At 53.0% G+C, this 18,063-nt stretch overlaps 1 protein-coding gene across 2 annotated transcripts in view; it reads left to right on the forward strand.

Moving 5' to 3' along the window:
- LOC116954188 (1-phosphatidylinositol 4,5-bisphosphate phosphodiesterase gamma-1-like) overlaps positions 1-18,063 on the forward strand; it is a 72,367-nt gene that overhangs the window by 48,999 nt on the left and 5,305 nt on the right. For both annotated transcript variants that reach the window (XM_032974690.2, XM_076052179.1), the window contains exons 18-29: positions 88-288; positions 537-656; positions 1,020-1,203; positions 1,871-1,951; positions 6,981-7,084; positions 8,913-9,009; positions 9,998-10,070; positions 10,889-11,055; positions 11,943-12,039; positions 14,209-14,433; positions 15,714-15,862; positions 17,458-17,572. In XM_032974690.2, coding sequence (XP_032830581.2) covers positions 88-288; positions 537-656; positions 1,020-1,203; positions 1,871-1,951; positions 6,981-7,084; positions 8,913-9,009; positions 9,998-10,070; positions 10,889-11,055; positions 11,943-12,039; positions 14,209-14,433; positions 15,714-15,862; positions 17,458-17,572 — 1,613 coding nt within the window. The remainder of the gene's footprint in view (positions 1-87; positions 289-536; positions 657-1,019; positions 1,204-1,870; positions 1,952-6,980; positions 7,085-8,912; positions 9,010-9,997; positions 10,071-10,888; positions 11,056-11,942; positions 12,040-14,208; positions 14,434-15,713; positions 15,863-17,457; positions 17,573-18,063) is intronic.

An 18,063-nucleotide genomic window follows, 5' to 3' on the forward strand; every position in this document is an offset into this window, starting at 1 on the left:
CCCGTTCCGGCGCGGTACGTTTTCATTGCGATTATTCCGTATCCCCGCCTACCACACCCTCCACCCCCCTCCCCCGCGTGGCGGTAGGCGGTCGGGCCGCGTGCAGCACTGCCGCATCCATTCGCGGCAGGAGGCCGGCACCATCCGCTACTTCCTGACGGACAACCTGGTGTTCGACTCGCTCTACTCGCTCATCCAGCACTACCGCGAGGTGCCGCTCCGCTGCAACGAGTTCGAGATGCGCCTCTCCGACCCCGTGCCGCAGCCCAACGCCCATGAGAGCAAAGAGTGAGCGGCTGCCCCCCCCCTCGTCTCCGCCTCGCCCCCCCCTCGCACCCCCCCCTCACCCCCCCCCCTCACCCCCACGCTTCCTTCCGATATTAGGAAACCACTGGAACTGTGCCCTTTTTGTGCTTTAGTGTTGTTGTCCTTCCCCCCGCACCTCCGATTTCGCACGGTCGGCTGCATACGGCGCAAAAGAAGTCCAACACACAAGCTCCCGTGACCGCTCGTTTGCCCGTGCCGTGGCGCCGCAGGTGGTACCACAGCAGCCTGACGCGCGCCGAGGCCGAGCACTGGCTCATGCGCGTTCCCAAGGACGGCGCCTTCCTCGTGCGCAAGCGCAGCGACCCCAGCTCCTACGCCATCACCTTCCGGTGCCACGCACGCACGCACGCACACGCCGATGCACGCACGTGTCCACTCGCCAAATAAAGCTCCCAGCCACCACCACACCCACGCACCCACCCACCCACACACCCACACACCAATGCACCCACCCACGCATCCACGCAGGCACCCACACACCCTTGCATCCACCCACCGGCCTACCGACGCATACACCCACCCACTCGCGCACCATCTCACCCACCATCTCACCCACCCAATCAACCCACTCCACCCACCCACGCACCCATTCACCTATCTACGCACGCACCCGCCCATCAACCCAGGCCACTGGCCCGTGTGCCCATCCTCTCGCTATAACCCACGCTCCCCCCTCCCGTAACCCCCGGCAGGGCGGACGGGAAGATCAAGCACTGCCGCGTGCAGCAGGAGGGGCGGCTCTTCCTGCTGGGGAACTCCGCGGAGTTTGAGAGCCTCGTGGATCTCGTGTGCTACTACGAGAAGCACCCGCTCTACCGCAAGATGCGCCTGCGCTACGCCATCAACGAGGAGACGCTCGAGAAGCTGGGCACATACGTGCGTGCCTCTCGCTCGCGCACAAAGACGGATAAAGATTCCCCCCCCCCACCCATAGCCAACCGGAAATGTCACACGTTATAAATAACCTAACAAAAAACTAATTTGTTTAGAAGCTCAACATACCATGTACGTACATACTTATTGTTGTTAAACACAAAAGTCAGAGCAGGTTGGAAGCTGGGTTGGGTTGCGGGGGGGAAGTTCATGGTGCCATGGGATGGAGGAGATGTAGGGGAATCCTCTGGCTGCCTTATACGTATATATGTTGAGCTTCTTCCCCCACCGTGCGTAGCCAACCGTGTTAATCGGAGGTGCGGGGGGGGGCAAGGACAGCAAACTAAACACAAAAAAGCAGCTTTAAAGAAATTAGTTTTCAATCTAGATGATTTAAAAGTGCATCGCTCCATGGCTGACACAACAGCCGCTGCTGCTGCGATGATGATGACCGACGTGTGTGCGTGTGTGTGCATGTGTGTGTGCATGTGTGTGCGTGTGTGCGTGTGCGTGTGTGCGTGTCTGTGTGTGTGTGTGCGTGTGTGTGCGTGTGTGTGTGTGTGTGCGTGCGCGTGTGCGCGTGTGTGCGTGCGTGCGCGTGTGTGTGCGTGTGTGTGCGTGTGCGTGTGTGCGTGCGCGTGTGTGTGTGCGTGTGCGCGTGTGTCCGCAGGAGCTGGACTACGGAGCGCTGTACGAGGCACGCAACCCAGAGCTCAACTACGTGGAGGCGAACAAGATGGCCGTGTCCAAGGTGAGCGGCGGACTCCGTCTCCCGCCTCTCACTGTAGCAACCCACTGTAACAGTGACACACTGTAGCTGTAGCAGTGACACACTGTAGCTGTAGCAGTGACACACTGTAGCTGTAGCAGTGACACACTGTAGCAGTCACACACTGAAGCTGTAGCAGTCACACACTGTAGCTGTAGCAGTCACACACTGTAGCTGTAGCAGTCACACACTGTAGCTGTAGCAGTCACACACTGTAGCTGTAGCAGTCACACACTGTAGCAGTCACACACTGTAGCTGTAGCAGTCACACACTGTAGCTGTAGCAGTCACACACTGTAGCTGTAGCAGTGACACACTGTAGCAGTCACACACTGTAGCTGTAGCAGTCACACACTGTAGCTGTAGCAGTCACACACTGTAGCTGTAGCAGTCACACACTGTAGCTGTAGCAGTGACACACTGTAGCTGTAGCAGTGACACACTGTAGCTGTAGCAGTGACACACTGTAGCAGTCACACACTGTAGCTATAGCAGTCACACACTGTAGCTGTAGCAGTGACACACTGTAGCTGTAGGAGTCACACACTGTAGCTGTAGCAGTCACACACTGTAGCTGTAGCAGTGACACACTGAAGCTGTAGCAGTCACACACTGTAGCTGTAGCAGTCACACACTGTAGCTGTAGCAGTCACACACTGACGCTGTAGCAGTCACACACTGTAGCTGTAGCAGTGACACACTGTAGCTGTAGCAGTCACACACTGTAGCTGTAGCAGTGACACACTGAAGCTGTAGCAGTCACACACTGTAGCTGTAGCAGTCACACACTGTAGCTGTAGCAGTCACACACTGACGCTGTAGCAGTCACACACTGTAGCTGTAGCAGTCACACACTGACGCTGTAGCAGTCACACACTGTAGCTGTAGCAGTCACACACTGTAGCTGTAGCAGTCACACACTGTAGCAGTCACACACTGTAGCTGTAGCAGTGACACACTGTAGCAGTCACACACTGTAGCTATAGCAGTCACACACTGTAGCTGTAGCAGTGACACACTGTAGCTGTAGCAGTCACACACTGTAGCTGTAGCAGTCACACACTGTAGCTGTAGCAGTCACACACTGTAGCTGTAGCAGTCACACACTGTAGCAGTCACACACTGTAGCTGTAGCAGTGACACACTGTAGCTGTAACAGTGACACACTGTAGCTGTAACAGTGACACACTGTAGCTGTAGCAGTCACACACTGTAGCTGTCGCAGTCACACACTGTAGCTGTAGCAGTCACACACTGTAGCTGTAGCAGTGACACACTGTAGCTGTAGCAGTCACACACTGTAGCTGTAGCAGTCACACACTGTAGCTGTAGCAGTCACACACTGTAGCTGTAGCAGTCACACACTGTAGCTGTAGCAGTCACACACTGTAGCAGTCACACACTGTAGCTGTAGCAGTGACACACTGTAGCTGTAACAGTGACACACTGTAGCTGTAACAGTGACACACTGTAGCTGTAGCAGTCACACACTGTAGCTGTCGCAGTCACACACTGTAGCTGTAGCAGTCACACACTGTAGCTGTAGCAGTGACACACTGTAGCTGTAGCAGTCACACACTGTAGCTGTAGCAGTCACACACTGTAGCTGTAGCAGTCACACACTGTAGCTGTAGCAGTCACACACTGTAGCAGTCACACACTGTAGCTGTAGCAGTGACACACTGTAGCTGTAACAGTGACACACTGTAGCTGTAACAGTGACACACTGTAGCTGTAGCAGTCACACACTGTAGCTGTCGCAGTCACACACTGTAGCTGTAGCAGTCACACACTGTAGCTGTAGCAGTGACACACTGTAGCTGTAGCAGTCACACACTGTAGCTGTAGCAGTCACACACTGTAGCTGTAGCAGTCACACACTGTAGCTGTAGCAGTCACACACTGTAGCTGTAGCAGTCACACACTGTAGCAGTCACACACTGTAGCTGTAGCAGTGACACACTGTAGCTGTAACAGTGACACACTGTAGCTGTAACAGTGACACACTGTAGCTGTAGCAGTCACACACTGTAGCTGTCGCAGTCACACACTGTAGCTGTAGCAGTGACACACTGTAGCTGTAGCAGTCACACACTGTAGCTGTAGCAGTCACACACTGTAGCTGTAGCAGTCACACACTGTAGCTGTAGCAGTCACACACTGTAGCTGTAGCAGTCACACACTGTAGCAGTCACACACTGTAGCTGTAGCAGTGACACACTGTAGCTGTAACAGTGACACACTGTAGCTGTAACAGTGACACACTGTAGCTGTAGCAGTCACACACTGTAGCTGTAGCAGTCACACACTGTAGCTGTCGCAGTGACACACTGTAGCTGTAGCAGTGACACACTGACGCTGTAGCAGTCACACACTGTAGCTGTAGCAGTCACACACTGTAGCTGTAGCAGTCACACACTGTAGCTGTAGCAGTCACACACTGTAGCTGTAGCAGTCACACACTGTAGCTGTAGCAGTCACACGCTGTAGCTGTAGCAGTCACACACTGTAGCTGTAGCAGTGACACACTGTAGCTGTAGCAGTCACACACTGTAGCTGTAGCAGTCACACACTGTAGCTGTAGCAGTCACACACTGTAGCTGTAGCAGTCACACACTGTAGCTGTAGCAGTCACACACTGTAGCTGTAGCAGTCACACACTGTAGCTGTAGCAGTCACACACTGTAGCTGTAGCAGTCACACACTGTAGCTGTAGCAGTCACACACTGTAGCTGTAGCAGTCACACACTGTAGCTGTAGCAGTCACACACTGTAGCAGTCACACACTGTAGCTGTAGCAGTCACACACTGTAGCTGTAGCAGTCACACACTGTAGCTGTAGCAGTCACACACTGTAGCAGTCACACACTGTAGCTGTAGCAGTGACACACTGTAGCTGTAACAGTGACACACTGTAGCTGTAACAGTGACACACTGTAGCTGTAGCAGTCACACACTGTAGCTGTAGCAGTCACACACTGTAGCTGTCGCAGTGACACACTGTAGCTGTAGCAGTGACACACTGACGCTGTAGCAGTCACACACTGTAGCTGTAGCAGTCACACACTGTAGCTGTAGCAGTCACACACTGTAGCTGTAGCAGTCACACACTGTAGCTGTAGCAGTCACACACTGTAGCTGTAGCAGTCACACACTGTAGCTGTAGCAGTCACACACTGTAGCTGTAGCAGTCACACACTGTAGCTGTAGCAGTCACACACTGTAGCTGTAGCAGTCACACACTGTAGCTGTAGCAGTCACACACTGTAGCTGTAGCAGTCACACACTGTAGCTGTAGCAGTCACACACTGTAGCAGTCACACACTGTAGCTGTAGCAGTCACACACTGTAGCAGTCACACACTGTAGCTGTAGCAGTCACACACTGTAGCTGTAGCAGTCACACACTGTAGCTGTAGCAGTCACACACTGTAGCTGTAGCAGTCACACACTGTAGCTGTAGCAGTCACACACTGTAGCTGTAGCAGTCACACACTGTAGCAGTCACACACTGTAGCTGTAGCAGTCACACACTGTAGCAGTCACACACTGTAGCTGTAGCAGTCACACACTGTAGCTGTAGCAGTCACACACTGTAGCTGTAGCAGTGACACACTGTAGCTGTAGCAGTGACACACTGTAGCAGTGACACTGTAGCTGTAGCAGTCACACACTGTAGCTGTAGCAGTGACACACTGTAGCAGTGACACTGTAGCTGTAGCAGTCACACACTGTAGCTGTAGCAGTGACACACTGTAGCTGTAGCAGTGACACACTGTAGCTGTAACAGTGACACACTGTAGCAGTGACACACTGTAGCTGTAGCAGTGACACACTGTAGCTGTAACAGTGACACACTGTAGCTGTAGCAGTGACACACTGTAGCTGTAACAGTGACACACTGTAGCTGTAGCAGTGACACATTGTAGCTGTAGCAGTCACACACTGTAGCTGTAGCAGTCACACACTGTAGCTGTAGCAGTGACACACTGTAGCAGTGACACTGTAGCTGTAGCAGTCACACACTGTAGCTGTAGCAGTCACACACTGTAGCTGTAGCAGTGACACACTGTAGCTGTAGCAGTCACACACTGTAGCTGTAGCAGTGACACACTGTAGCTGTAGCTGTCACACACTGTAGCTGTAGCAGTGACACACTGTAGCTGTAGCAGTCACACACTGAAGCTGTAGCAGTGACACACTGTAGCTGTAGCAGTCACACACTGTAGCTGTAGCAGTCACACACTGTAGCTGTAGCAGTGACACACTGTAGCTGTAGCAGTCACACACTGTAGCTGTAGCAGTCACACACTGTAGCTGTAGCAGTCACACACTGTAGCAGTGACACTGTAGCTGTAGCAGTCACACACTGTAGCTGTAGCAGTCACACACTGTAGCAGTCACACACTGTAGCTGTAGCAGTCACACACTGTAGCTGTAGCAGTGACACACTGTAGCTGTAGCAGTCACACACTGTAGCTGTAGCAGTGACACACTGTAGCAGTCACACACTGTAGCTGTAGCAGTCACACACTGTAGCTGTAGCAGTCACACACTGTAGCTGTAGCAGTCACACACTGTAGCTGTAGCAGTGACACACTGTAGCTGTAGCAGTGACACACTGTAGCTGTAGCAGTCACACACTGTAGCTGTAGCAGTGACACACTGTAGCTGTAGCAGTGACACACTGTAGCTGTAGCAGTGACACACTGTAGCAGTCACACACTGTAGCTGTAGCAGTCACACACTGTAGCTGTAGCAGTCACACACTCTAGCTGTAACAGTGACACACTGTAGCAGTGACACTGTAGCTGTAGCAGTGACACACTGTAGCTGTAGCAGTCACACACTGTAGCTGTAGCAGTGACACACTGTAGCTGTAGCAGTGACACACTGTAGCTGTAGCAGTGACACACTGTAGCAGTCACACACTGTAGCTGTAGCAGTGACGCACTGTTGCACTCGTGTAACGCAGGGCCGTCGGCTCCCGCCCCCCGCCCCCCGCTCTGCAGTGCGTAGTGAAGGCGCTGTACGACTACCGAGCGCAGCGCGACGATGAGCTCTCCTTCTGCAAGCACGCCATCATCACCGGCGTGGACAAGCAGGATGGAGGCTGGTGAGGCCCGCTCGCCACGCGTGAAGGTCGGGGGCCGGGTGGGGGTGGGGGCGGTTAAAGAGCCACGGTTGAGACCGGTGGTTCTCGACGTCTTTTTGTCCGCTGTACCCCCCCCCCCTCCCACCCCCTTGTTGAATTTTGTTTCAACCGAGTTACCCCCCCGCGCTTGCCTGGCCCAACGTGGGTTCTGAGAAATAAATTCATGAATAATGAACGTCGATGTTCATGATTCAACGGACGCTCTGCACGCGTGGTGTACTTTGTGCTCGCTGCTTACTCTTGGAAAATGAATTGTGTACGATCAGTGAGTTTATAAAGGTATTTTATATCGTTCTAGGTTACCATATGGATTTAAATGTTACGGTAGTTTTTTTTTTATATTGGCACATTCATACGACGTGATTATTCACCAATGACTCTCACGTGCAATATAAATTCACACATTTATAAATCACCTCTCGTAACCCCTGGGACATTGCCACGAACCCCCCACCCCCCAAGGTGTACCCCACACCGGTTGAGAACCACTGGGATAGAGTGTTGCTCCCTCGCACGTGCGGGTTTTCTGCAGGTTCTTCGGTTTCTCCCCATAAGTACAAACACTCGTTAATTGGCCGACGACGCCTTCACCACTGGGCCTAGGCGACCGGGCCGCTCAGAGGGCAGGCCGGCGAGCCCAGCCCTGCCGAGATTCGGGGTTTCCAATCCGGGTGTCAGCCACCACCACCCGTGGTTAAACCCGGGTCGCCACGTGTCACGAGGTCCCGGTGGCCTTGCGCCGAAAAAGAAATCGCCACGTCAAATCACTTCTGCGCCCCGCAACGTCTTTTGAGTTAAAAAAAGATATATATAAAAAATGTGTTGTGCTCACGAGAGACGTCCAATGAAAGGCGCGTTTGAGATATTTATTATTTGTGCACAATGTGAGCAGAGTTGATGTACTTAAACAAAAGATTATACAGTAAAACCTTGGATTGCGAGCATAAATCGTTCCGGAAACTTGTTTGTAATCCAAAGCACTCGTGTATCAAAGCACAACGTATATCAGTTGTTATCACGTGACGCTCGGCAGTACAAAGCGTATACGTACACTACTCGTATTTCAAGACCTCGCTCGTTTATCAAATTAATATTTATTTAAAATTTTTGCTCGTCTTGCAAAACACTCGCAGACCAAGTTACTCACAATCCAAGGTTTTACTGTACTTTATTTATATTCATATTGCTTAACTTCCCCGTAACTTTGTACTCCTCTTGATTTTTGCATCGTTTGTTGCAAATTTCTGACGCGCCCCTAACTGGGCATCTGTGAAAAAGAGCTTCGTAGGTCATCGGATTCTTCCAGTCCAAGTAAAGATGAGCGATTCTGAATGATGCGGTTGTGTATACGATTTGTGTAACGTGGAAAAGAAAACGGTTCGATCGGCGAGCCAGAGGAGAAATGAGAAGTCGACACGAGCCGGACGGCAACAACGAGACGTTAAGATCAAGAATCAGAATCTGAATATTTATTCGTGCTGGAGGAATCCGATGAGCTATAAAGCTCTTTTTCACCGATGTCCAGTCGGGGCACGGGGTAAGAACGTTACAACAACAAACAGTACAAAAACACGACAATCGATTATTGACTCCGACTCATGACCCCCAATTGTGACCGTTCATCGGGACTGGGGGGCAGGGCTAGATGCAGGGGTGTGGGGGGGGGGGGGCAGGAGGGTGGGGGGGGGGTCAGGTGGTGCGTGGTGGTGGAACGTTTCCCCATCCCCGTGCTCACCTTGGTGCGCTGCGACGCGGCATGCGCGCCCGGTTCTTCCCGTGCGTCGTCCAGGTGGCGAGGAGACTACGGCGGCAAGAAGCAGCTGTGGTTCCCCTCCAACTACGTGGAGGAGATGACCTGCACCCTGCCGCAAGGCCTGGAGGAGGCTGTGAGTTCGGTGCACTTGAGCCACGCGCGACCGTCACGGCTCTCCCAGGTCGCGGCGCTGCTTTTTGTCCCTGAGCCATCTCCCCTGTTTATTTTAAGCAAAAGTTGTGGATGCGTCTTAGAATATTGCCAGAAAGAGTAAAACCTATACGTATTTTTCATACGGCTTGTAATCCGGTTAGGTGCATCGCGTGTGTGCGTGCCTGCGTGTGTGTGCGTGCGTGCGTGTGCTCGCCCACAGCACTTGCCCCACAAAAGTCTGTTAAGGCTATCTGGTGGATGTTTGTCTTTGTGTGCGTGTGCGCGTGTGTGCGTGTGTGGGGAGCGGTGGTGCAGCGGTTGGCGCGCTGCTTGACAGACCCGGCGACCCGCGTTCGATTCCCACTCGCGGCCAACACCAGCGACGGTTATATGATGAACCAGTCCTGGGCCCTCACCTAGGTCGGCTTGGCCTTAAATTAGTAGCTGGTGCGGTGTGTATACATCGGCACTGGGGAGTCAAAGGCGGGCGGGCGAATCGGATCCGAAATCCGACGGGGCCGGGAGCATTTCTGGGTGACTTGGTCATGGGGGTCTTTTTATCGTGAATCGCACCACCATCAATAATCGACAGCGCTTCTGTCCGCCCAGCGGAATGAATGAGTTCAGCCACAGCGAGCGGATCGGCAGGTCGCGCGCGGTGGGATAAAGTGTGGGTACTGTCACCCCATTGTGGAAGAGCAGTCCAAGTTACCCTTCTGAAAGAGGGGATCTAGTCGACTTCCCTTCAGCGGAGGCCCTTCCACCAGCAGTGACGCGAGCGTTGCGTGGCAAGGGTTGCGCCTTTGCCTTGCGCGTACGTTGAACTTCTTCCGAAAAAGCGTACGTAGCCAACCGTGCTCATTGGAGGTGGGTGGCGGGGGGGGGACGAAGGACAACGAACTAAAGGCAACGAGATGCAGTTGTAACGAAACGAGTTTTCAATGTCACTGCGTTGTCGTTCCTTGCAGGCCGCCGCCGTCGAGAACAGCCCCCTGGGCAACTTCCAGAAGGGCATGATTGACGTGACCACGTGCGCAGTGGGTAAGTGCCTCCCCCGTCCGTTGTTCGTCATCGCGTTGGTGGGGGAGGGCGCTTTAATAATCACGTTGGCGGGAGGGCGGTGGATTAATCGTCGTGTTGGTAGGAGGGTGATTTCATCGTCGCGTTGGTTGACGGGAGGGAGAGGGATTTAATCGTCGCGTTGGTAGGAGGGTGATTTAATTGTCGCGTGAGTGGGAGGGATATTACAAAGGTCCCTGGCCTGACTGAGAGAGGGATTAACTTGGCCCGGATGAAGCCGTGTCGTTTCTCTACGTGGTCCCCTTGAAGGACTTTGCTTCGTCGCTGTTCCAGGGTTTTAATTTCTGCAAGGGATGAACTCCTCGTCTCCTCTCTCAGATTGGCACTGGAAAGTTGCTTTCTGCTTGAGCGATTGTTTGACTGTTTCGTCTAATGCCTTACACCAGGGCCCGTGCCAACCACGCTAATCTGCTCGTGTCTCGACCTCCAACGTGGAAATGTATAGTGGCCAAATACTCTAAACCCATGTTGATTCTAAATGTGGAGGGAAAAACCGGAGGACCCGGAGAAAAATCCACGCGACTACGGGGAGAGAGAGAGACACGCAAACTCCAAATATACAGCAGGCCTCAGGGTTGGGCTCGAACCCACGGCCTCCTTGCATACCAGGCGAGGTAGTTAACATCTCGCCACGCCTCCAACTCGGTACATCGCAGCAGCGGCCGGCAAGTCTGCCAGTAGGCAGTAGGGGGGGGCGGGGGGGCGATGTTTGCGACGCGGCTTCACGTCTGCCTCTCTCCCCGCGCGCCTCTGCACCGCCACCACGGCGGTGGTGGTAGTCGTGCCGCGGGATGGCAAGGGAGCCCAGCGCTACGTGTTCAGCGTGCAGTCAATACACATGCACCCGCCGCTGCCCAAGCCGCTGGAGATCGCCGCGCCCTCGCTGGAGGAGCTGCACGAGTGGGTGTCGAAGGTCAAGGACGCCGCGTCGGCCGCCGACATGAAGGCACGTGCGCGCGACGACCGAGCCGTCGGACAACGACGGCGATTTCCATCGTGATTTGGTGATCGCGCCAATCTCGAGGGCGCGAGGCGTGTTTTACGGACGGGTCTGGTGTGCCAGCCGAGGGCGACGTTGCTTGTGTGGCTTTACCCAGTTGAGTAATTTGCGGCGTAAATTTTCTGATTTGGCAAATTTGGACCGGAACGCCGGCACACGTGGAATTACACCATTTCCAGTAACGTCACGGAATTTCTTTTTTTTTACTGCAAGCCAGACGGTGCGTATTATTTTGCTCAACACGCCCGCGGTATTAACCAGGGCGACCGCCAGTTCTGAACCACCAAACCTCGGCAACAAACGCCAAGCGCACCACCGCTCGACCACCTCGCTGGCGGCGGACGGCCGCTGTTTTTTTTCCCGTTACCGAAACGGCATCGATCCGTGGCGGTGCGGCGCTTTTAATGGCTTTTCTCGGAAACTCGGTCGAAAGTGGCGGTGGTGGTTTTGAGATTATGCTGAACGGATGCCTCGGCTGCCGCAGATGACGCATGGCGTAGCAGTCGCAGGTGATGAGCGGGGGTGGTGGTGGGGAGGGACAGTGTGGGCGGTGGAGTGTGATGTCGGAGGAATCCAATCGGACTCTCCTAGTGACAATCAATAATGATGTGTCTCTAGCAATGTGATACATGTGCGTAATGTGGTGCGTGCATCTGTGTGTGTGTGTTTGCGCGCGCGTGTGTACATGCCTGGGTGTGTTTGTGCGTGCCTGCATGTGCACGAGTGTGCGTGCCTGCGCGTGTCTGTGCATGCACGCGTGTATGCCTGCTTGCCTGTGCGTGTGCGTGTGTACGCACCTGCGTGTGTGCGTGCGTGCGTTCCTGCTCGTGCAGCTCAGCGAGGGCAAGCAGATGGAGCGGAGGAAGAAGATCGCCCTGGAGCTCTCCGAGCTCGTCGTTTACTGCCGTCCTGTGCCCTTCGACGAGGAGAGTGAGTGAATCGCGTGCTCTGCCAGCTCCTTAAGTGCAGGCCTCGTGATGGCGGCGTCGCTCTCGCGAGCGCGACGCGGCGTTCGTAAAAACGCGACGCCGATGTCACGCTCGCAAACGTGTGTGGTGATGCCTTCACGTTACGCAAGTTTCCTCGCGTCTCCGTCAATCCGCTGGAAGCGAGGAGTTTCCCAGTTGCGGGCCGGGCGTGGAAAAGATTCCATGACACGGGGAGAAGAGGAGAGAGATGCAAGGGAACGGACAGAGACACACGGACACAAACAGGAACGTGAGAGGATGACATCGGTTTTGGGGAGGCGGTCATCATACAGCAGTGGAGTGATCATGGCTTTGTGATTTTAAAAAATGTACAGATAGTCCCCGACTTACGATGGTCCGACTTACGATATTTCGACCTCACGATGGCGATATGACAAGATTGTAAAATATTTTTAATTTCGCGCGGCAGGCAAACGCAGCAGCGTACGAGGTACAATACTGTAACTTTTTCATCGCCATCCTCCTCTTCCGACAACTAAGTTAATGTAGCCATCAACAACCTGACATCGTTCAAGTATGCAGACGACGGACAGAATCTTGGCGAGTAATAGTAGAATATGATACGTTACGATACGTTCAATGCATGTATGATACATAGCTTTAGCGATTTCATTTTAGGGTTACCACGATACGTTACTTACGTTCAATGCATGTTAAAAGTTTTTTTTACAGCAGATAGGATTGTTTCCTGAAAAAAACTTTCTATGAAAATTGCAGTTCATATAGGTAGGCTAAGAATTTACCTTGTTTTTTACTTTACATTTTACTGTTGCAATACAGTATTGTAATTAATAAATACATACAGTATATAGTTTATACAGTACGGTACTGTAAATTGCTCTGTTTTGCTAAATTATCACCATTCTTTAAGACTGCTGGATAGGCTAGGCCATCTTCGACTTACGATATTTTCGACTCACGATGGGGTCGTCGTAACGTATCTCCATCGTAAGTCGGGGACTACCTGTATCTGCCCCCCCCCCTCCCTTTTAGCCCCCCTCCACCCCCTATCCATTCCCTGGAGGGTTATCGGAGTTAAGTAAGTCGACACCATGTAGAGTTTATTGAAACACACGGCACAGACAGGTTCGAAATATAAAACGTTGGTCGTAATCATTGTACAGTGAAATTGCGAGCATAATTCGTTCCGGAAACGTGTTTGTAATCCAAAGCACTCGTATATCAAAGCACTCGTATATCAAAGCGAATTTCCCCATAAGAAATAATGGAAACTCAGATGATTCGTTCCACAACCCAAAAATGCTGTATTCATATAAAAATGATTATTACAAAATACCTTTTTATATTTTTATTATTTAAATTTAATATAAAGTAATCAAATGTATTCATTACAATTAAACGTGGCTGGTGTGAGGGAGACGAGAGAGAGGAGAGGAGGGTTATTGTGTAGGACGACTTTCACTTGCAGTACAGTTACTAAAGAACAGTCACTACACTTAGACACAAAATAAAAAAAATGCTTTACGCACACACACGTGGTCACAACACTATACTGTAGTAAACAGTATACACGTGGTCACAACACTATAGTACTGTAGTAAACAGTATACACGTGGTCACAACACTATAGTACTATAGTAAACAGTATACACGTGGTCACAACACTATAGTACTATAGTAAACAGTATACACGTGGTCACAACACAGTACTGTAGTAAACAGTATACGCTCGCACGGATGTTGACTGTACGAGTGAGACACGCCAACCGAGACCGAGCATGGGAGATGATTACCCACAATCCCGCAGCGAGAGAGAGAAGAACCATTGGCTCAGTTGTGATCACGTGACGCTCGGCAGACAAAGCGTATACTGTACACGTACTGCTCGTATTGCAAGACCTCGCTCGTTTATAAAATTATTATTTATTTAAAAAATTTTGCTCGTCTTGCAAAACACTTGCAGACCAAGTTACTCGCAATCCAAGGTTTCACTGTACTTCGCATTGTGTCTGCTACTGGTGTCGGTGTCCCATAACACGCCCTCTGCGTGTACCGTAATCGTTTGTTCAATAAAAAATACTTTTGGGGGGGGGAAAAAAAAAAATGCGTGTCTTTTCTCATCCCCCCCACCCCCCCACCCCCGTGGCAGAAATCGGCACGGAGCGTGCGTCCTTCAAGGACATGTCGTCCTTCCCCGAGACGAAGGCCGAGAAATACGCCAACCGCAACAAGGGCCGCAAGTTCCTCCAGTACAACCGTCGCCAGCTCAGCCGCGTCTACCCCAAGGGCCAGCGCCTCGACTCCTCCAACTACGACCCGCTGCCCCTGTGGGCCTGCGGCAGCCAGCTGGTGGCGCTCAACTTCCAGACGCCCGGTACGTGAGGCGGTGGCGGTCTGATTCGGCAACATTTATTTTTACTTGAAAAAAAATTCACGATGGCCGGTGGGGCGAGGTTTGAGATGTGATGGCGATGATGATGATGATGATCGTAACTTAATGATAATAATAACTTCAATTTGTAACATATTCACTCATCTGGAGGAGAAAAAAATGACAACGACCCTGAGGTGCAAAGAACCACAGGTAAGTGGGAAGGCAACCAGGCGGAGAGCCAGCGCCAACAGTTGCCCAAGCTCTGCGGCCCTCGCTATATTAATATGTTTTTGTCACAAACTGAGGGTTTATACGTGTGGGAGGAATCCAGAGCACACAGAGAAAACCCACGTGTGCAAGGGGGCAACGCTGTATCCCATATAGAAAGTACAGATATTAAGTCCACACTATGCTGTACCGCCTTCTTCTGGTAAACCAGTTGCATGGCACCCCGACGCCCACGGGAAGGGAGTTTCGCAACATTTGTGCAGTCATCCACCAACCCTCGTCACCCCCACCGTGCTGGCCTACGGGCCAAGTTGCATCGCCACCATCGCTTGGCGAGATGAGCGGAGAGAGAAGGCAGAGAGGGTGCGGGGGGGGGCCGTGTGGAGTGTGAGCCAGACAAGCTTTGAGTAGCGCTTGGCCACACCATCCTCTCGTGTGTGTTGGTGATAACAGCTGCTCGCAAACAGCGCGCGCGTGCGTTTCTGTGCTTGTGGGGAACGGTAGTGCAGCGGCTTAGCGCGCTGCGTTACGAACCTGGCGACCCGAGTTCGATTCCCGCTCACAGCTAACACCGGTGATGATTATCTGAACTGGTCCTGGGCCTCCCCTAGATCGACTCGGCCTCCAATGAGTTCCTAGTGTGGTGTGTAAATAGGGAGACAAAGGCGGCCAGGTGTGGTGCTGGCCACCCACCCCCTCGTGTGCCGTGCCGGCCTTCATAGGAGCAACTCGCTAGCAGCACTTGCCCCAACAGTCTGTTAAATCTATACGGGGGGGGAGGGGGTGGAGAGAGATATTTGTCTTTGCCGAGCGTGTGCGCGCATTCACGTGAAGATGACAGGTGCAAGAGCGAGTCATCCATCTGATTGGTGCTCGCTAACAGCACTTGCCTCGTAAGTCTGTTAGGGCATTAACACCCGCGGCGGCCCCACGAACGCGGCGGATTGGCGCAGAGCCGGCCTACGGCCAACATCGGTTTGAGCGGGGGGGGGCGGGGAGGGAGGCGGAGATCTCTGATGCGGCGCTGCTCGCACGTGGTGTCGTGGTTGCAGACAAACCGATGCAGCTGAACCAGGCCCTGTTCCTGCTGGGCGGCCGGAGCGGCTACGTCCTGCAGCCGGAGATCATGCGCGACGACTCCTTCGACCCCTTCGACAAAACGTCGCTCAAGTCCCTCGAGCCAATCAGCATCCAGCTGACGGTGAGGACGCACCAAGGTTCGCGCGCAAGTCCGGGTTCCCTGGCAGCTCTGGGTCGACGTTGTAGGGGTGTGGGGGGCGCGGTGATGTCACCGCGGGTGGTGAGCCATCCACCGCCCCCCCCCCACCCCCGATTCGCTAAAAACGTAACACCCGATTATGTATGTTTAACTTCTTTCGCACCGTACGTAGCTAACCGTGCTAATCGGAGGTACGCACGGTTGGCTATGTACGGAGCGAAGTCTCGCTTGGAGGAGGGGAGGCCTGCATCCAGCAGCGGATCGATCGGGCCTGTTGATGCTGGCCATGATAAAGAAGCGCTGAACTAAATGTCGGGCAGCGGCGGGACACACAGCCTAGGTAGGTAACCACAAGATTAGGGCTGTTTGTTTTGTTTGGGTTGCGTCTGTTCATTTACCGAGCGTGACCCTCTTGACTGACCTCCGACGGTCCGCTTGGCACGGTGCAACGGCCGCGTGGGTTTGTACGGCGCCCGTGTTGGGAAATCTCTCTGCGCGGCGCTGTGCTGCTTGGTTCTACTCGCCCGCGTAGAGGGGGGCCGAGGTTGTCTGCTTCGGGTTGATTCTGCGGAGATGCCGCTGCAGGGCACGAAGGAGTTGAGGGAGACCGAGGGCGAGGCAGAAGGATGCAGTAGAATGAGTTAGTGGGGGGGGGGGAAGGAGAGTGGATGTGACTAAAACTAAACTAAACTATTTTTTATTTTACCAGGTAATCAGAAATGACAATATTTGTTCATACTGGAGGAACCCGATGAGCTATAAAGCTATTTTTTTTAGAAGCGACCTTGACCACAAATGACAGCTCAAAGAAGTGGCTTATTGTCACGTTGAGATGTATAGCAGCCAAATAATCTGAACGCGCGATGTTGATTCTAAATGTGGAGGGGGAAAAACTGGAGGACCCGAAGAAAAATCCACGCGACCACGGATAGAGAGACACGCAAACTCCAAATATACAGCAGGCATCATGTTCAGGATCGAACCCACGACCTCCTGCATACCAGGCGAGGTAGTTAACATCTTGTCACCGTGGGCAGAGGCACCAGAATATACGTGACTTGGAGAAACAAATTGGAGCAGCCGACCCCATGTAATAATAACCTCGCTCTTTGCCATGAAGATGGGCCCTTGCCCGAAACGTCGCCTAGTATATATTTTTCCTTTTAATGCCACACTCGCAGAGTGTTATTATTGACAAATGTGCCGAGCGCTTTTGTTAATCGTGCTTATTGCACCACTGCCGACGCAGCATCAGCACGTCGCACGTTTTTTTAAATCCGTGCAGTGATGGGATGTTTGACCAAAGAATCGGAAATCTTCATCTTTCGGGATCTTTTATTCGTGCTGCGGAAATCGGTTGAGCCTCACGGCGCACCATTTCACCGATGCCCAGAAGAATAAGATGAGGGCGGCGAATGTCTTCGTCACCTGCCTCTCTCGTGTTCGTTCGCCTGCGTTCCTTCTCGATCGCACGTCGGTTGCGTCCGTCGATACGTCGCTGTGCGCCGCCGTCACCACCGCCGCCACCCATGCGCCCCGCCTCCCCCCACCCCCACCTTGGCCGCACGGCCCCGCAGATCCTGGCGGCTCGGCACCTGCCGAAGAACGGCCGGGGCATCGCGTGTCCGTTCGTCGAGGTGGAGGTGTGCGGAGCCGACTACGACTACAGCAAGTACAAGACGGAGGTCGTGCGTGAGTAGCGCCTTTGCCGCGCAGGGAATTTTACCCACTGAACCCTTCCACGTGTATACGTCACCGTTTCTTTTTTTCTTACGATGACGTGCGCTTGACGTCATCGGAACGGAGCCAGAAGAAAAACCAAAAGTAAAATAACTTTATCGTTACCGAGGCTCCCACAAGGCCATGCGGGAGGGCGCGTGGCGCAGTTTGGCGCCGGCTATCGTAGAGTGTGGCGGTCGTGTCGCTGGGGCTCTCTGCGTTGACTACGATGTTTTTTTTAAAACGGCGGGGCTACGCCTCTCTGGGTAAAATTAACGCTGAACCGCTCGCACGCTCCGAGATTCAGCGGTGAACGGGACACCCTCTCCGCAACTTGCAGACGTCTCGGAACGGGAAAGGGTTCAGTTATTAGCGGATAATTTGGCAACTTTGGATCGTGACGTGGCGCTCTCTGTTTCGAGTAACGTCACAGGATCTGTTTACGACCAGACGGGGCACGTATT

This window comes from Petromyzon marinus, chromosome 54, assembly GCF_048934315.1.
Source record: "Petromyzon marinus isolate PM22_M1 ecotype Great Lakes invasive population chromosome 54, UKy_Petmar_22M1.pri1.0, whole genome shotgun sequence".
NCBI lineage: Eukaryota > Metazoa > Chordata > Hyperoartia > Petromyzontiformes > Petromyzontidae > Petromyzon > Petromyzon marinus.